Raw genomic sequence first — 19,799 nt, forward strand, 5'->3', positions numbered from 1 at the left:
CCCTCCTCCAAGGTGGATACCATGTAGGCATGTCGCTCACAGTACACCAGCTGCTACTACAGCACGACTGAGCCTTCCCATTTAGAGGCAGAGCTCAGCATGTGAGTGGCCAGCGCCCTTTAGCTATATAACTCCGCCCCTTGAGTCAGCATTTCCAATATGGCCTCCACTCTACTGTTCAAGAGGGAAAGATGGTGATGTAGCAGAGACTGTGTCTATATTTTTTACAGCTGATGATTTACACTGTTTCCCATAAAGTTGGAATCAAATATTTCCTATCTTTTCTCATGAAACTGTGATGATCTGAATCATTCTGTATGATTAAAGTGTTAATGTTTTGATTGCTATATTTATCTTGTCTATCCAAACATTTTGCAGTAAAAATTTTACCACAGCTGACCTTTACAAATTACAATCATATCATGAGAAGAGGTAGAAAGGAGATAGAAAACTGTGTTAAAGCTCATGTAAGCAGCTTTTGGTTTGTAATGGTTTTGACACCCACTGTGGACAAAGTGGCACATTTCATACCTTTGCTGATTGTGACCTTAATGCATGTAAGTTGTGTTATCTGACGTTGTTTTTAATCTCCTTACAGTATTTGTATGGAGTCTGTCTCTGCAGCACAATGTTTACATCTGACCTCTTCCCATAGCTTCATGCTAACTGATCTGCTAGCTTTTGTAGATCATACAGATACATGAACATTATTGTCATTTTGTGACATGGCCTGCTAAAAAAATTTAACAGAAGCCTTAAAAAAATATTTTCTTTCATTGGCAAAGAAGGCTTGTTGTGGCACCTTAATGAACTGGCCTGATGCTTATCTGGCTTATCTTTTTAACAGAAACATTTTACCAATATGTCACAAATTAGACTTCAACGGACCAAGTATCAACTCAGTATACTGTGATCATTAATATTTTACATTCATAAAAGCGTTTTTTGTTTTAAAACTTTTATCATGTTTAATCAAGAATTCAAAGACAGATAAAGAACACGGAGCAGATGAAAAAACACACACATGGCTTTAACAGGTTTATTCAACCATCACAGTCTCTCACACTCACTCCACTTTACATTCATAGAGACAGATTCATCATAAATTGTGCGATCAGACCATTATGGACTACTTTGGATATTGGCAAGCAGGTAACCTTGGTTTGTTTCCGTCGGTGGCTATGAGACTCCAATAAGCACCATGTTAACAAGCAGTACTGACAGGAGAGCTTGGATGTTGCTACTGGTTATTGAGCTAATGGGCAGACTGGACCAAAGTTTGCTGGTGCTGCTGGTTTACTTCTTGGCCTTTGTGCCCTTCTCCTCAGCTGCTTCAGGTTTAGCTGCTTTTTCTTCCTCTTTCTCCTTTTTAGCCTCAGCTTTCTCTTCTGTTTTAGCAGCAGCAGCTTTCTCCTTACCTTTGTCTCCTTTGGCTTCTTCTTTCTCCTCTTTCTCTTCTTTCTTGGCCTCAGCTTTGTCTTCCTTTGCTTCACTCTTCTTCTCTTCTTCCTTTTCCTCTTTTTCTTCTACTTTGGAGTCCTCTGTGGTTGTGTCTCCTTCTTTATCATCACCTTCTTCAGTTTTTGCCTCCTCTTGTGCTTCTTCTTCTTTGTCTTCAGTGTCGTCTCCTTCTCCTTTGGTGTCTGCGTCATCTTCAGCAGCCTCTGTCACCTCCTCTGTTTGCTCCTCTTCCTCACCACCTGTAACAGAGCAAGGAAATCAGTGTCATTGTGCATGTGTTCAGACAAAATTAAAGAGTTAAAAAATATTGAGAAAAAAAGTGAGCATTAACCCTCTTCTCCCTCTTTTGCCTCCTCATCTCCTTCCTTAGCCTCCTCCTCTTCTTCTCCTTTTTCACCCTCTTCCTCTCCTCCCTCTTCATCTTCCTTTTCCTCTTCCTCCTTTGCCTCTTCTGTTTCCTCTCCTCCTTCTTCTTCCTCTTCCTTCTCCTCCTCTTCCTCCTCTGCCTTTACTTCCTCCTCTGCCTCCTCCTCTGCAGCCTCCTCCTCCTCCTCTTCTGCTGCCTCCTCCTCCTCCTCTGCTGGTGGTGTGGCCTCTGCTTGCTGGGCGTGGCTTGCAGAAATGACGCCCTCGGTGGTGCTGACACTGGAGCTGAAGAGGCGTGATGTCATCAGGTAGGAGGAGCCTGAGCTCAGGCTGGAGAGGACGGGCCGGGCGAATGAGGGTGCTGACAGACTGTGGCTGTACAGAGAGGACACGCCCCCAGCCGGGCCCACGTTGAAGCGGGACTCTTCCCCTTCCAGCAGCTTCCTGTGCAGGTCAGAAGGATCATAGAGTGTGTCAGGTTTAAAAACAGGCCTCACACACGCTTCCTGCAGCATCTAGAGTAACAGATGTTTTGTGAATTTGCTAAAGCACTGTGACAACATTGTTTTTGTTTTCACCTGTATGCAGCTATCTCGATGTCCAGAGCCATCTTGACATTCAGGAGGTCCTGGTACTCTTTCAGGTAGCGTGCCATTTCCTGTTTCGTGCCCCCAAGCTCACCTTCCAATTCTCCAATGGTGTCCTGGGTACAAAGACAAGCCGTTCATACCTCAAAGCAACAAGTGCACATAACATGAAAACTTTATTGGTTAAGGTTTATTATATTATTTTAATACTACACAGAAACCCATGCTGGATCACACCGTCTGACCTGCATAGCAGCGATCTCAGCGCTCTGCTTCTCCTCCATCTCATGCAGCTGTTTCTCCAGGGATTCATTGAGGCCTCTGCAAGCATCGATCTCCAGCAGGCAGGTCTGGAGCTGGCGTCGGTACTCTCCTGCTTCGTCCTTGGAGCTCCTTACCGCGTCACTGTGCTGGGCCACAGACTCAGTCATGGTTCCCACTTTCCCTCTGAACCACTCCTCTGCGGCCTGCATGTTCCTGGATGCCAGCCTCTCATACTGGGATCGGATATCCCTAAGAGCCCCAGAGAGATCAGGGGTCGCAGCCTCAGATTCCACAGCCACCTGGACGCCCAGCTGGACCTGGGCCTGGAGCTCAGCCACCTCGCCCTCGTGGATCCTCTTAAGGAAGGCCAGCTCCTCCAGGAGCGTTTCGATGCTCTTCTCCAGCTCAGCCTTGGCCAAAGCTGCTTGGTCAGCCTCACGGCGGGCGTCCATCAGCCTACCCTCTGCCTCTTCCCGAGCAAGGACTTCCTGCTCATATCGACCCTGCAGGGCAGTCAGGGTCTGTTCCAGCCGCTCCCTCTGTCCAAGGGCAGCCTGCTGCTCTGCTCTGGCCTCATCCACAGCAGCCCTCAGGGCCCGGGCCTCCTGCTCGTACAGCGCCCTCAGACGGGACGGCTCAGTGTGCCGCTGCCTCAGCAGCATCAGCTCTGCCTCCAGAGCTCGGTTCTGCTGCTCCAGCTCACGCACCCTCTCGATGAAGCTGGCGAAGCGGTCATTGAGATCCTGCAGTTGGCTGCGCTCCTGGGTACGCACAGCACGGAACTCTGAGCTGATCTGGGCCGCCTGGCTGAGCTCCAGCTCCAGGGAAGAGGCTGGTGAGGAGGAGGAGAGCAGCACCCGGCTGGGAGAGGAGTACTGCAGACGGGAGCTGGACAGAGGGGGAGCGTGTGAGGAGTACACAGAGTGGGTCCTCCCTCTGGTCACCACTACTCGAGGGGGGGCCTCGACGTACCAGCGTCTGTACGGTGTGGAGGAGTAGTAGGGGTCATATCCGAGGCTACTCATGGCTGTGTGCTGGAGGACGGGCTGCTCTCCCTCTCCTCTGTGTGTCTGAGTGTGGCTGTGTGTGGAGGTGTGTGGAGGGCTCAGGTTAAAGCCTCGACTGCTCACTGCTGCAGCAGCTCAGGCTTTTATAGCAGGAGGGAGAGCTCTGACGTAAGCGCTTTCCCCCAAATTCTGACAATGCAGGCTCTATAGGCTAACACTGCAACGGCAAGAAAAGAGGCAGAGAGGGACCATGGGAGTGTGTCCGAGGGAGAAGAGAGGGGGCAGAGGACAGGTAGGATCAGGAGACAAAACACCAGAGGAACACTGAAAGTTTGACTTTGGTTTAACACAAGATGTTTTTACATGTCATCAGGTGGAAGAGGAATAAAGTCTGTCAGGGTGTGGTCAAAACACTAAAACTGAATTTAAGTTTGAACTACAAAAATAATCCAGTGTCTTACCATAACTGCAAATAACTGACACATGTACATAGATTTTCATGTCACGTAGAGCAAAGAGAAACCCGCTCGTCCTCAGCTGCTGTAGTTTCCTTACTGCATGAGAGAGAAGAGGGAGGGAGGGGGAGGAGAGGGGGAGGGCTGTCCTGATTCAACAATCGTGACACAGCATCTCTCCATCTGGTAGCGAGCGGAACTACAGTTAGACCTCAAAAGACCTGCAGTGATAAAAAAAAAAAAATCCCACCCAAACAGAAAGGTGTGAGGTTAAAGACACAGGGAACAGTCCAACCTCGTGTATCAGGTATTCACGTTTTACAACAATTAAAGAAAAATTTGAGTGTTTCTCATTTTTTACACTTCTTAAAAAAGCTCTGCTTCTGTTTTTAAGCTCAGTTCAATTTCTGGAGCCTGTCCGCATCGCTACTATTTGTTATTTTGAACATCTTTTTATGGAAACACTGCAACAAACTAAAATCTTATCAAGCGTTTTTGACTTGTTTTCAGTAGAAAATGTCTTCTTAGACTTATTATGAGCCACATTCACCTGACTAGTTTAGAAAAATGTCTTGTTTCAAGTTATTTAAAGACAAAAAAAAAGACAAAAAAAAGAGAAACTTTCCCTCAGCCCATTACCAGATTTTTTTTTTAAGTTCACTGAAAAAAGAAAACAGTTGGACCAACTTAAATTATTGCTTCAACTGGTCACACCTAAATAAATTTAGTTATTTGAAATGAAGTTAATCAGTTCAATCAACACAATTGATTAAGTCAAATGAACTTAGAAATTTGATTGTCCTCAAATCAACATTTTGCATCAATCCAACTTAAGGTTTTCAGTTGTTTCAACTCAATAATTTGCAAAACATTAAAGAAAAATATGACAAGGTGTTTTTATACTTCATTGCACTGTAAAAATGTGACAAGTTGAGCTTACTTAAAAGAATCTAGGAAAACAATTGCACTAAAAAGGTTAGTAAATATAACTAATAGTCTTAAGTTGAGTTTACGTTATGTCTACAAGTAAAGTTTACTTTACAGCCTATGGAATTTACTAATTTCAAACCTTGAGTGAGGAGGGCATGCAGTGGATACTAGACCCACTATACATTAAGATGTCAACCTGCCAAGAGCACAGGCTGTCTGTGCTCCACATGGCATTGACCTGTTGTCTGTGCCCTGTGGCATAGACCGTGTACCTCTAAGTGTGTTCAATGTTTTATATGTTTATAAATAGGATGTGTTGATGGGCTAAAATTATGATCAGAAATGACAAACTGGGTTTTGTCTTCAGTTATATTCAAATTAACATTACTGAGAGAGTATTTTAATTGTAGCTCTCTCTGCCGCGGAGCACAGCCAGGACAAGAAGCTGAGGCTGTGGAGTACAGACAGCCAGCCAGCACAGTGGACCACAGACAGCCAGCTGGTCCATGCCATGGAGCACAGACACTGTCCCGTTGTGGTATCTCGTATCAGCATTCCCTCCACGTCCATGGTTTTTCCTTTTGGGTTTTACAGATTGAGTTGAAACAACTGAAAACTTGAAGTTGGATTGATGCAAAGTGTTGATTTGAGAAGAGTTAAAATATTTAGTTTATTTGACCTATTAAGTTGTGTTAATTGAACTTGTTAGTTTCATTTCAAATGACTTAATTTATTTAGGTGTGACCAATTGAGGAAATGAATTTAAGTTGATCTAACTACTTCTTTTTATTAATTGTAGCAACACAGAATTTCAAGTTGATATGATCTATAAAAAAAACACTGAATACCTTAGCTTAAAAATATTGAGTTGGATTGATTAAAAAAATTACATCACCTCAACTGTTTGGATATTCCCTTTTTACAGTGTTGTTACAATCAATTCACGTCCCATTTTGTCTTTAAATAACTTGAAATAAGACTTTTTTCTAGGCTAGTCAGTTGATAGTGGCTCATATTAAGTCTACAATTATATTTTTGACTGAAAACAAGACAAGAACACTTGATAAGATTTCAGTTTTTTTGCAGCGTAAGACATTTCCAAACTAGTTATTGTCTGACTTATTCTGTCTTTGCATGAATACAATTTGAGAGTAAACTATTCTTTTTTTGTAGCTAGTCATGGGAAACCATCAAAGTTGTTCATCTGTAAATGTTTTGACACCATTATAAAATGGGCTTTTCTCTTTTTATTTCACGATAAGAAGCTGCTCATCATCATATGTAGCTCTAAGGCTAAAATATCATTTGTGGGCATAAAGAGCATTTAACTGTAAACATTTTCTGCTATGCTTTATCAGACAAAAGGCTCAGTCTGTGTTTCTGTTTGTTTTGGATTTATCAGTTTCTTAAAATCAGGGTTTCCAGCGTAAAGATCTCCAGGCTGTCTTATCTGCAGCATAGATACCCCAGCAGGTCAATTACACCAACTTGCTGATGTGCATTTTCATTCTTTTTGAGTCAGGTGAGTGAGTGTGCAGGTTTCTGCTCAGCGTATCATCAGAAACTCACCTTGCTCTAAAGCACCATGCAGTGCTCTGCTGCATTACTCCTCTGCTTGTTTTCTGTGTATTTGCATGATTGGTACAGTCATTTGCTTATGCAGCGAAGGCTCTGATACTCACAGGCAGTGCTTTATCTGTACAGTAGTGAGACAGGCAGTGGGAGGTGGGGGACTTCAGGGGGGCTCTGCATGGCTCTGCTGCAGCCTGAGTCATCGTAACACTTGTGAACACACAAACTCCCCTGGGGGCACCCGTTCCCACCCGCACAGCTATCTGACAATCTGCAACAGGGCTGGTTTGGCAGAGGAGGTGCTTACAAGACCCGAGGAAAGGGAAGAGAGAAATCAGACCATTAGCATCTCTTTCCAGGCTAATTAGCCCCCTAAAAGTGATGATTTAAAGGATGTTGCTCTGTTAATGACTTAATTAATGCTTTTAGAGTTTGTAATCCTCGGGGCATCAAGGCAAAACAGAAGCCTTGTTGTGTACAACTTACACATCTCAAGCCTTCAGATTTCAGGGTACAACCCAGGATATCAAGATATAGCTTCTTTTATATGATTGAAGATAAAGTCAAGGCTGTTCACTGAAAAACACAACACTTTGTTGTATCTGATGATCAAAATCTATTTTTCTTAACAGGAAATCCCCCCCTTTGGCTGAAAACCTTTAATAAAACAGACACACGGCAACAACAAATACAACTTTATGGATCAATTACATGGAAGTGACATCACATTTCACATATAGTTTTCAAAGACACAATAAAAAAGCCTTGTTACATCACACATAATCAGCATTAAGCCCTGCCCTACTCTCACACTTCAGGAGCATCAACAACAGAAACAGCCTTGTCACGACCACAGGATGAAAGATGGCTCTTTTCCTGGAAATCCATGAATGACGTATGTTCAGACTGTTGTGTTTGCTCCTCTTCTATATATAGATCATGATTTGATTGGCAGCAGCAGGACACATTGACTTGTTTGACAGTTCAGCTGTAGCTTTGCTTCATCAGCGCTTTTATCTCAACCTTTAGATGTGAGAGCATCTCTCCTTCCCAACATTACACTCAATGACAAACACTGGAGAAAATCAGACTTTAATCATACGTCTCAGTGGGATGTTGTTCTACACATGATACTGATAAATTACCATGTCTGAATCAGAAATTTAATTACATCATCAACCAGACAACAACAAAAGGTAGTTATCATCTCTTTAAAGGGGACATATCATGCTGATCACTGATTTAATACTTACATATAATATAATATAATAAATTCGAAAACAAGACCCTTCACCCCCTGAATTTTCAAAAAATGAGATATTGCATTTTTTCTGATATCCTAGAACGAGATTTGATGCCTCTGAAAATAGGTCATTGCCAGTTGTCCGTGAGATTTTGACCATCGTGACGACACGAGGATCCTTTCTTTTTATTGGAGTAATCTGATAAAGCAGCTCCTCCTCTGTGATGTCAGTTAGTCACACAACCGCCACCGAGGGATACACCCACCAAGAGCTGACTGACTGAGTGCTGGATGCAGGGACTCTGCTCTGCTGAGCAGCTCGGCTTTACATGGTGAAGTAGCAGTTGAAACACTGTACTTGACACACTCATGCTTGTTCTGACATGCACTGTGAACCTGGACCACAATAATGCTGCGGTAATAACATAGTGACAAACTGACGGTAGAGGCGATCTTTCGACTACACTTTCAGCATGATGGATAAAACAGACAGAGAAAAGTGAAGGAGCAGGATGGAGCCCTGTTATAGAAATAGTTTATTGGTGAAGTCTGCCTATATTTCCACGTATGAACTATACATGTTACAGTACTGGTTTGACTCACCACACTGAAGCGTCCTGAGATGGTCTGTGTGGAGGTGGATTTTCTTCCTCCTGAGTTGCAGAGCCGTCCGGGTCTCACTCGGGGTCCAATACAAAAGGACGTATCCTACACTCTGCCATTTTATTAGTGCTGTCAATGCCTTACGGTGAAGTTTTGGCAAACAGCAAACTCGCTCGGTCTGCCCCTTCCAATGTGGCGATTGTGTAAATACTGCCATGCTTCAAAAACCACCCCCTGGCTCTACCCCCTCCACCCCTCTGATAGAACTGACCAATCAGAGCACAAAGGGCTGTGACGTTACGAGGTTATTGGAGGTCATTCTGGAAACAGAGCGTTTCAACAAGATCTTCAGAATGGCCTAAAATGAGGATATTGAGAACGCTATTGTGGGTCAATGAAGTAACTAAATGACTTGTACTGAGGGCAGAAATACTTTACAGGCATCCTAGTCTGGCAGAGAAACAAGCATGATATGTCCCCTTAAAAGAAGCAGAATATAAAAATGGTCAATAATTATTAAATAAACACAATTTACAAAGTGAGAGCTGGTAAATCAGGTGAGATAAAAACAGCAACATAACTTGGAAAAATACTACAAATAAATGAAGACTGACTGCACAGGCCAGTGTTAGTGGATTTTAAACTGAAAGGGGGGAAGCACTGAACAGTGTGAAGATCTCTCTCCAGAGAGGAGGGGGAAGACAGTTAGTGACCAGTGTGTGTGAGGTACCTGATGATGCAGCTGGCCTAAGATTTAAGATTTCCACATGAGACTCACGTCCGTCTTCCACATTAAGAATTCCGAGCCTCTTCACAGACTTTTGTGACTCATCATGCGACAGTAATTCAGTCATATATGTCTGAAATGTATACATTAATGAATATAGAAAAGAATAGAATAGAATAGAACTTTATTGTCATTGTAACAAGTACAACAAAATTGAAGTCACAGCAGCAATCAAGAAAACAAAAGTAAGAAAGTGTATAGAAAGTGTAAAAAGTTTCATAAGAAAATAGATGCTGACAGCTTGTCCATCCTTGTCCAGTCAGCCAGCCTCCACCTCCACAGGGTCCAGGACTGAGCTTCTTCAGCAGTCTGTTCAGTCTCTGTCTCCTGGATCCTGTCTGCTCACAGCAGGTGAAGCTCTTCCAACATGGCGTTGGTGTCTTATGTTAGCTCCGTTAGCCATGTCTGTGAATAGCATGGTGCTACTCTGCCTTCTGGTATTCCCTCTGTTGCTGGGTTAGCACAGCTAGCTCGTCCATCTTAATGGAGATAGATCTTACGTTCCCAATAACGATGGATGGAAGGACAGGTCCATGTCATCACTTCTTAGCTCACACCTGAGAACCAGCACGTCGTCCTCACCTCCTTCTCTTCACCTTGTGGGAAGACATCAGGCCTTACACCAGTTAGCATTGACATGCTACAGGCTGCTAACAGCTGACTTCACATGTAAACAACGCAGCCATGGTTACATGTAGGATCTACAGACAAACACAGGAGAAAAAGTAGTAAAAATATCACTGAAGCCACATAAAGTTTGGTGTCCATGACCAACGAATGAGCCATACAAAGTAATGATCCACTCCAAATACAAAGATGACGAAAAAGAGACTAAAAAAATTACAAGAAATGGACAAAGAAGAGAGAGCTGCTGCAAAAGGCAGCCATAGCCAACAGGACGGCGCCTAGCAACGAAAAACCAAACCATTCAGAGGTTTTTTTTCCTGTGGACTCGTCTATCTGTATTCACACTCTCCAAAGTAAAAAAGAGCATGCTTTAAAGTTGTATTATTAGATTAAGACAGATAAGAAGGAAATTGTTAACATTATGGAGCCTGAGTTTCCTGTGAACCATTTCTTCTTGCCCCAGGATTTGTTACTGAGTTTTAGTACAAATTATGAGTGGGCCGTTTACAACTTTTAATTCAATCAAAATGAAAATGAAGTTTTTGCCAAGAACTACTTTGTTTTAAAACTGAGGCAAGTGATTTCACTCAAATGATTTGAGTCATGATGAACTAAATAAAAGGTTTAAGTAGGTTCAACTTCAATGCTAAAAGTATTGACTTAAACTACACTGCACTGTAAAAACAAACTGTTGGTCCAACTTAATAAAACTGTTTCAGTTGGTCACACACAAACAGTTTCTTCAAATAACTGTTTTATGTTGGGCTAACATCATTGGTTTAAGTCTGATGTGCTCAGTAATTTGATTCATTTCAAATCATCACCTTGTATAAACCCAACTCAAAACAAGCTGAGCTAAATTTCCAGACTTTTCAATTAAATATTCTCTGTAACCAAACTTTTAAAAAAACTGCTCCTTTACATTTTAAGACCATGGTTTTAGCAAAGCCATTTTTGCTGTGTCAGCGTTTAGTAACCGTGTGTGAGGAGGGAACACAGTGGATATGAGACCCTGCTCAATATGAGGGCTCAAACTGCGTGTGCTCAATGCTTCAGACTGTTTGTCTGCACTCCACGGCACAGGTTGGCTGTCTGTGCTCTACGCATCACAGACTGGCTGTCTGTGTACTGCATGACACAGATTGTCTGTGTGCTGCATGGCACGGACTTGGGAGATAAAATAACACTATAAATACCACAGAATTACCTCTTAGATGTAAGGGAATAACACAACTTAGTGTCATAAGTTCACTGAATGAGTGATGTATTAACACTGTAAATGCTAGAAAACACCACCCTCTAGTGTAACAGAACAACACAGCTTAGTGTGAAAAATACACCTTTTAGTGTGATAAAATAACACGGTGGGTGTTAGAATTTTAACACTACGAGAGAGTTAAAATATTAACACTTTCCAAAGTGTTAATTTAACTCTGAGTCTGTGAGAATTATACAGGGAAAATGTTAAATTCAACACTATGGGAGTTGAATTACCACTCAAGATTTTGCCGTGCAGGTTCCTGAGGTTCGACATTTTCAGAGGCTGAGTGTTAGGTGAGAGTCTAGTTCATGCACAGTGAGAGAAACAATTGACAGAATTATTGGGATTTTTTGTTTTAGGAATTTTTTTTTTATTTTTATTGATATATTTCAAATTTAAATCCTTTTTTGTTTATAAGCCAGGTAAGAAAAAAGTCACTGCTTGTCTCCAGCAGAGAGCAAAACGTTTTCTTTTACTATCTAGTAACGTGATGTCAGAAATCCTTAAACTGAGTCATATGTGACATGCATTTTGGAGGAGAATATGACTCCTGATACAGCCTGTAAACATCGTCATCATCCCCGTTCCACTTTTTCTACCTTTGGTGTTATAAGAGCTAACTGAAAATAAAAAAATATCAAAGAATTGCATTTGAATCAAATGGGCACCCCAAAATCTTAAAATTGAATCAGGAGAAAACAATATTGTCTCAACCCTAACACGCAGCATCTTTAAGATGACATGGTTATTGGCTCTGTAGAATAGGTTTATTCATTCATTTATTTACCTTATACCTCTTCTATTTGACCTTAAAAACATTGTCATCCAAAAGTTATTTTTGTTTCTATCGATTTTTTTTTCATTCTTACACTTGTCTGTCCTTTTTTGCATTTTTTAAACAGTGTGTAGAAAACCTTAAACAAGGATATAAAAGAGGAAGATAAAGGGATACGGTTTTGATGGAGCAGGCTTTGTTGTTGTATAAATACAGCTCCTCTGAAGACTGTAGGGTGGGAGGGTTGAGACAGTGACACAGCTTAAAGTTCTGACAAATCTATTTCACACCAACACTCAGGCCTTATTTAAAGGGCCTGTTTAAAATATTCCTTCTTCACATGTTTTGGTAGAATGACCATTTCATCATCTTTACATGACGGCTTTAAGCCAAAACAAAAACCTTCATGACTGAAGGTCACAGTGTGAATGTGTTTGCCTGCTCTGAGATTTGTTGTCTCATGTTTGCAGAAATGTGTTTTTTGTTAATGATACAAGAGTGACTCCTAGAGGTGTTGCAGAGTAATTACACTCTTAGGTGTTCAGAAACTGAAAGAGAAAGATTATTATTTATTTGAGCTGGACAGAGTCAAATTTCTGTTCAATAAAATAGAGATGGAAAAAAAATCTCTCTCTCTCTTTTTTTATTTATTTATTTTTTATTGTTATATGTTGATGACAAGGGCTGTTCCTACAGCTACACCCTCCTTGGTGTTAGTTTCAACAGTATGAGAAAGGATTTTTTTTGGACCCATGGAGTAACATGCAGCTCCACTTGTAGCAGCAGACTGTAGTTAAGTCATCTGCTGTTCAGAAGGAGCACATGAATGAATGAATCTGCTGCCACTTCAGCGATGTTTTGGCAACATGCTGCTGCTGGTGTTGCCTCATGTTGTTATGAAATAATCCTCTCTGTGAGTTTTTTTTTTTTCTCAACATGTAATCTCTGCAGAAGCTCCAGTTAGTCTCTGCTGGTTCCCAGAGTGAGGCCTGGCTGCAGCTAACTCTGATCTTTACACTTTTGCTCCACAGATCTCACTTTAAAAGTCAAGTTGCTATTTTGGCTTGATGTCTGACCTCTGGCCTTCCCAGCCACCACGTGTTGAAGCGGCCCAGCAGAGCCCCTCTCCTATTGGCTGAGGCTGTATGTCTGTTAGAGTATCATGGCCTCTAACAGGTGGAATGTAGAGGAGGTCTGTCCCCCAGCAGCCTGCTATATAAAGAGTTTGGTATGCTGGCTCTGGCTCACTGTTGGTCAGCCAGTGTGTGTGTGTGTTTGCACATCTTTTGAGGGCTGAGGGTTCTGTGTTTGGTGTAAACCCCCATACACTCTGTAAGCATGGCCGCCGCCCATCGTCTGGTTATTGTCCGCCACGGTGAGAGCGCCTGGAACCAGGAGAACCGTTTCTGCGGCTGGTTCGATGCTGACCTCAGTGAGAAGGGTGTGGAGGAGGCCAAGCGGGGCGCCTTGGCAATCAAGGAAGCAGGCCTCAAGTTCGATGTGTGCTACACCTCTGTGCTGAAACGGGCAGTCAAGACCCTGTGGACCATCATGGAAGGCACAGACCAGATGTGGCTGCCTGTGATTCGTACCTGGCGTCTGAACGAGCGTCACTACGGAGGCCTCACTGGTCTGAACAAAGCAGAGACAGCTGAGAAGCACGGAGAGGAGCAGGTGAAGATCTGGCGCCGCTCCTTCGACATCCCACCTCCACCTATGGACAAGGACCATCCTTACCACAAAATCATCAGTGAGGTGAGACCACACAAATCTGAAGCTGTGCAAGAGTTCATTAATTTACTGTGCTGCAGCACTGAGCTCCTTCGCCCTGCCTCAGTGCTTGTTCAGCTGCTCCCATGGTCAGTTAGGCATCACATGACCATTGTTAGAACATAAATACTCACTGCTGTTGTTGCTTCCTCCAGTCCCGTCGTTATAAGAACCTGAAACCAGGTGAGCTTCCAACCTGTGAATCACTCAAGGACACCATCGCCCGTGCACTGCCTTTCTGGAATGATGTCATCGCCCCTGAAATCAAGGCGGGAAAGAATGTCATCATTGCCGCTCACGGCAACAGCCTCCGTGGCATCGTCAAACACTTAGAAGGTGAGCCCTGCAGGCTAGGGAAGGAAAAGATTGAAGCCGAGCATCTCAAAATGTCAACATCTAACATCACGGAAGAGCAAACAGGAAGCAAAAATAGCTTTCTCTGCATTTGCATACAAGGCCAGGACTCAAATAATCACAGACACTCAGTGCACACAGACACAGTGGTGGGTTACAGTGGATAAAAATAGCATGCTGGGACTGTGGAGCTCAGGGACAGGGGAGAGGGTCAGGACTCTGGTTCTCGTTACAGTCATGACCTTTATGTAGAAAGGTTGCACTTTTTCAAGGAGGTGAGCGCCACGGCTGAGGGAGTTACACAAAGTGTCAAGGGCAGTGGTAAATGTCAGACATTAGCAGCAGATGACCAAAAGATGAAAGAAATGTGTAAAATATCTCTACACAAATCACATCTATTCACAAAAAGAACACCTGCTGTATTATTTTAAGCTAGGCCTCAGACAGCCTGTCACTGCTCCATTCCTCTCTGCTATGCCTTCTCATCTGCATATCCACCCACTTCTTTCCAGGGATGTCTGATGCTGCCATTATGGAGCTGAACCTGCCAACAGGAATCCCCATCGTGTACGAGCTGGATGCAGACCTGAAGCCCATTAAGCCCATGTCGTTCCTCGGTGATGAGGAGACTGTAAAGAAGGCCATGGAGGCTGTAGCTGCCCAGGGCAAAGCTAAGAAGTAAACCTGCTCAGGAGACTGACAAACAGACTGTTCCCGCCTCATCCGACAAGCTTTCCCGCCATCCATTTGTCCATCCTTGAAGTCCATTCCAACAGGGGAAATGTTTAATGGTTCTTTTGGAAATGAGCCATTTTCAGCACATTAGCCCTGCTTGTTCAAATTACAGAGGGATGACCTGTCGATCAGTGCAGACAGCCAGAGCCCCGTATTCCACAGCCACACACCACTCAGCCCTACGATAAGGGCCTCACCACCCTGGCAAAACCAATAAAGAAACCATGTTTTTAAGTAAGCCTGTGTCCGTTTAATTCTTCCTCTTATCCGCTTATGTCCTGCTACATTTTTCTTTCTTCAAGTTTCATTGTCATTCTTATCTGTTACTCCCCCAGTTTCTAATTTGGAAATCACTTGTTTCAGCACAGAGCAAAGGTGCTGCGAAATCTAATCTGGAGGCAGAGAGAAGAGGAAAGGGAGAGAAGGAGAGCGTGAGTCTTAGGGACCAGTCAATGGGTTCATCCTGGCAGCTTTCCCATGATGCAGGGAAAAGTTTTTGGCTTACAGGCTTATGATACAGAGAAGGCAAGGCAAGGCAAAAAAACAAAAATATCCAAAGAAGTGGAGACGTAAATATATTCAGTTTGATCTTCAGAGTTGTGACAAAACACTTTGTTGTTCTTTTAATTTGTCCCCACTCACTTGAAGTAACATGAAGTAGGGCTGAGAGTCAGAGGCCTTTAATATGTTCATGCTTTTTGTCCACAACATGCAGAGTACATACTTAGCTTTTTCAAATGGCATGTCTTTTTAGAAAACAAGAGCAGCAGGTGTCTTTTTTGAGTTTTATGTGGAGTAGCTGGATAGTTACATGACATCCATCCATCTTCTGCTGCTTATCCGGGGTCGGGTCAGGGGGGCAGCAGCCTAAGCAGGGAAGCCCAGACTTCCTTCTCCCTAGCCACTTCGTCCAGCTCTTCCCGCGGGATCCCAAGATGTTCCGAGGCCAGCCAAGAGATGTAGTCTCTCCAGCGTGTCCTGGGTCTGCCCAGGGGTCTCCTCCCGCTGGGACGTGTCCTGAACACCTCACCAGGGAGGCGTCCGGGGGAAATCCTCGTCACATGCCCGAGCCACCTCATCTGGCTCCTCTCAACGCGGCTCTACTCCGAGCTCCTCCTGGATAGCCGAGCTTCTCACCCTATCTCTAAGGAAGAGCCCGGCCACCCTACAGAGGAAGCTCGTTTCGGTCGCTTGTACCCACGATCTTGTTCTTACTACCCAAAGCTCATGACCATAGGTGAGGGTGGGAACGAAGATCGACCGGTAAACAGCTCCACCTTATCGTGGTGGAGGGGTTTGTGTGTCCCAATGATCCTAGGAGCTAAGTTGTCTGGGGCTTTATGCCCCTGGTAGGGTCTCCCTTGGCAAACAGGTCCTAGGGGAGGGATCAGACAAAGTGTAGCTCACACAGACACTTATGATGAGTGAAGCAAATGGTTCCAGGTTTCCCTTGCCCGTACGTGGGTCACCGGGCCCCCTCCTGGAGCCAGGCCTGTGGTGGGGCTCGATGGCGAGTGCCTGGTGGCTGGGCCTGTTCCCATGGGGCCCGGCCGGGCACAGCCTGAAGAGGCAACGTGGGACCCCCTTCCCGTGGACTCACCACCCGCAGGAGGGGCCATAGGGGTCGGGTGCAGTGTGAGTTGATGTTATAGAGATAAAAACACTTTATAATTACCATCATAGGAGTAAAAGAAGTATTGCATACTTGTTGACTTGTGTCTTATAGCTACATATGATAAAAAAAGAGCTTAGGTTGTTTTCCAAACCTCCTACATGAGCAGTCTGTACTGATTTGTCTGAAACTCAGTCTGTAGTAGTCAGTATGCTAAGTATGCAGCAGACCAGTCTACCTGTCATACTGTTTCCCAAACAGTGCATGGCCCTAACGCTGTTTGTCTATGCAGGCTGCACTCAGGATTAGGTGAATTACTGCCATCTACTGGAATAAATTATAACTACAATACAACACCTACGTTAGATGGTCTGTGAGACAGAAACAAAGTGATGTGGAAGAAACACTGTTAAATCTGTTCATGTCAGGTGGTAAAAGACATTTTTATGTCTATAAATGCTTTAAAGCCCGTATATAAACCACTTATCAAGTTTTTTTCAAACCATATGAGGATTATACAGAAGCAGTTTTTTCATCATAATTTGTTGTTTTTCTAAATAAATGTAAATTAACCTTATACCTTTAAAATAATGACAGGACCAAAACGCACACACATACACACACAAATACAATTGATAATCAATAAAAGAACTCCTTGCTGAAATATAACTTTGTCTTTTCTTATACACTGCTCAAAACAATAAAGGGAACACTTAAACAACATGGAGTAACTCCAAGTCAGTCACACTTCTGTGAAATCAAACTGTCCACTTAGGAAGCAACACTGATTGACAATCAGTTTCACATGTTGTTGTGCAAATGGAACAGACAACAGGTGGAAATTACAGGCAATTAGCAAGACTCCCCAATAAAGGAGTGGTTCTGCAGGTAGAGACCACAGACCACTTCTCAGTTCCTGAGCTTTCTGGATGATGTTTTGGTCACTTTTGAATGTTGGTGGTGCTTTCACTCTAGTGGTAGCATGAGACGGAGTCTACAACCCACACAAGTGGCTCAGGTAGAGCAGCTCATCCAGGATGGTACATCAATGTGAGCTGTGGTAAGAAGGTTTGCTGTGTCTGTCAGCGTAGTGTCCAGAGCATGGAGGCTCTACCAGGAGACAGGCCAGTACATCAGGAGACGTAGAGGAGGCCGTAGGAGGGCAACGACACAGCAGCAGGACCACTACCTCCTCCTTTGTGCAAGAGGGAACAGGAGGAGCACAGCCAGAGCCCTGCAAAATGAGCTCCAGCAGGACACTAATGTGCATGTGTCTGCTCAAAGGGTCAGAACAGACTCCATGAGGGTGGTATGAGGGCCTGACGTCCACAGGTGGAGGTTGTGCTTACAGTCCAGCACCGTGCAGGACGTTTGGCATTTGCCAGGGAAACACCAAGATTGGTAAATTCACCACTGGCGCCTTGTGCTCTTCACAGATGAAAGCAGGTTTACACTGAGCACATGTGACAGACGTGACAGAGTCTGGAGACGCCGTGGAGAACGTTCTGCTGCCTGCAACGTCCTCAAGCATGTTTGCTTTGACAGTGGGTCAGTGATGGTGTGGGGTGGCTTTTCTTTGGGGGGTGCACAGCCCTCCATGTGCTCTCCAGAGGTAGCCTGACTGCCATTAGGTACTGAGATGAGATCCTCAGACCCCTTGTGAGACCATATGCTGGTGTGGTTGGCCCTGGGTTCCTCCTAATGTAAGACAATGCTGGAGTTCATGTGGCTGGAGTGTGTCAGCAGTGCCTGTAAGATGAAGGCATTGATGCTATGGACTGGCCTGCCTGGAGGCCCGTACACTACTGAGCCTCATTATGACTTGTTTTAAGGACATTACATCAAAGTTGGATCAGCCTATAGTCTGTTTTTCCATGGGTTAACATATTTGATTTCTGTTGATAATGTTTGTGTGATTTTGTTGTCAGCACATTCAACTATGACAAGAACAAAGTATTTAATAAGAATATTTCATTCATTCAGATCTAGGATGTGTTATTCTATTGTTCCCTTTATTTTTTTGAGCAGTATATATAACCTGCATTCTTTACCTTAAATTTGACTTATCTGTTATTTTATTGTTCCCGTATCACTGATTGATATAAAATGCTTCATCTGTCAGTCTCTTTGCATACTACTAGCAGTATACTACAAAACAGACCCAACAGAACAGTCATGCTGTATACCACAGGCAAAAGCAGCAGACAGTATGCAGTGCCCACTACAAACTACAACCATATGTAATATGTAGTAAGCAGTTTGGAAAACAGAGAAAGTCTACAGCCATTCTAAAATCCCATGTGGGTAACACACCTTCAGTTGACGAGTGATGGACTCACACTGCCATACACCTCTGAGGCTGAAATCATGTTCGTGTTTACTGTACATGTTTACTGGCTTCACTTCACTGGCTGTGTGTGACTTTTAGAGTTGATTTTAAAATTCTTATTTTTGTTTTTAAATGTTTAAATGATCTTACCCCGCCTTACCTCTCCAAGTGTCTTCACCCCTACTCACCCTCTGGGTTCCTCAGGTCAGCAGACCAGCCGCTCCTGCAGGTACCGAGGTCCAGGATGAAGCTCAGGGGGGACAGGGCCTTCTCTAATGTTGCTCCCTGATTGTGGAACAGTCTTCCCCTGCACATTAGAGATGCCCCTTTACTGTCCACTTTTAAAAATTGTCTAAAAACCCATTTTTATTCATTGGCTTTTAACCCTAGTTAGACTTAGTTTCTTTGCCCGGTCTTATTCCCTTTTATTTTCTTTTAATCCCTTTTGTTTTTATTTGCTTTTAGTTATTTTTACTATGTTTTCTTTTATGTGCCTGTTTTCCATATCTGTTTTTATCCTTTTAATTTAATCTACCTGTACAGCACTTTGTTTACAGCTGTGGTTTTTAAAAGTGCTCTATAAATAAAGTTGGTATGATAAGGTATGTTGAAGCCGGAGTCAAGTCTTATCATTCTAAATCCTTTAAAAAGGGAATTACCTTTGAAAAATCCAGACATTAGTTGGTTGTTTCCCAGTCTGTAGTTAGTCAGTTTAAAGCCCCGCCCTTCTCCAAGAGAAAAACACTGGTAGCACATAAAATTTTAGCACTCACACACAGGTTTATTTGGGGATTTTGTCAGCCTCGTTCAGTCTTAAAAAACATCAAACAATTTTCTCTTGGAGTCAGACGACATATAAAACAGATTGACACATTATTAAAAACATTAATGTTACAAAAAGCTCAAGAAATCAAGTGGAGTATGGCTACAGACAGAGTGGAAGGTAAATGAGCTGTTTTGATTCTTTTTTTTTTCTGATACTTTAATGCCCCCCACTGGCCTCTCAGAGGAACAACAGCTAACTGTGAAAATAAATTAAAGAGCTGAACAAGCCAATGATG

General features: G+C 43.4%; 2 protein-coding genes across 2 annotated transcripts; one reads left to right on the top strand and one right to left on the bottom strand.

The window, feature by feature from the left end:
* Positions 1-963: 963 nt before the first annotated feature.
* nefla (neurofilament light chain a) lies at positions 964-3,815 on the bottom strand. The gene is made up of 4 exons (XM_074691012.1): positions 2,660-3,815; positions 2,406-2,530; positions 1,793-2,271; positions 964-1,700 (listed from the first exon to the last, which is right to left on the bottom strand). The coding sequence occupies exons 1-4, from the start codon at positions 3,701-3,703 to the stop codon at positions 1,297-1,299; spliced, it is 2,052 nt and encodes a 683-aa protein (XP_074547113.1). The 5' UTR covers positions 3,704-3,815; the 3' UTR covers positions 964-1,296.
* A 9,384-nt stretch (positions 3,816-13,199) lies between these two features.
* pgam2 (phosphoglycerate mutase 2 (muscle)) lies at positions 13,200-15,014 on the top strand. Its single transcript, XM_074690621.1, has 3 exons — positions 13,200-13,693; positions 13,864-14,044; positions 14,575-15,014. Exons 1-3 carry the CDS (start codon positions 13,277-13,279, stop codon positions 14,742-14,744), a joined length of 768 nt encoding a protein of 255 aa, XP_074546722.1. The 5' UTR covers positions 13,200-13,276; the 3' UTR covers positions 14,745-15,014.
* Positions 15,015-19,799: the final 4,785 nt, after the last annotated feature.

The sequence above is a fragment of the Halichoeres trimaculatus genome, unplaced genomic scaffold (genome assembly GCF_033239565.1).
Source record: "Halichoeres trimaculatus isolate MK-OKI-2021-1 unplaced genomic scaffold, fHalTri1.1 fHalTri1_scaffold_16, whole genome shotgun sequence".
Lineage (NCBI taxonomy): Eukaryota > Metazoa > Chordata > Actinopteri > Labriformes > Labridae > Halichoeres > Halichoeres trimaculatus.

What these genes read in the sequence shown, in the direction of transcription:
- nefla (XM_074691012.1), bottom strand. Translation starts at nt 3,703, where the DNA reads ATGAGTAGCCTCGGATATGACCCCTACTACTCCTCCACACCGTACAGA. An exon ending in CTGAGATCGCTGCTATGCAG is followed by an intron (nt 2,531 to 2,659) that starts GTCAGACGGTGT and finishes CTTTGTACCCAG; the next exon opens with GACACCATTGGAGAATTGGA. An exon ending in GGCAAAAGAGGGAGAAGAGG is followed by an intron (nt 1,701 to 1,792) that starts GTTAATGCTCAC and finishes GCTCTGTTACAG; the next exon opens with GTGGTGAGGAAGAGGAGCAA.
- pgam2 (XM_074690621.1), top strand. Translation starts at nt 13,277, where the DNA reads ATGGCCGCCGCCCATCGTCTGGTTATTGTCCGCCACGGTGAGAGCGCC. An exon ending in ACCACAAAATCATCAGTGAG is followed by an intron (nt 13,694 to 13,863) that starts GTGAGACCACAC and finishes TGCTTCCTCCAG; the next exon opens with TCCCGTCGTTATAAGAACCT. An exon ending in CATCGTCAAACACTTAGAAG is followed by an intron (nt 14,045 to 14,574) that starts GTGAGCCCTGCA and finishes ACTTCTTTCCAG; the next exon opens with GGATGTCTGATGCTGCCATT.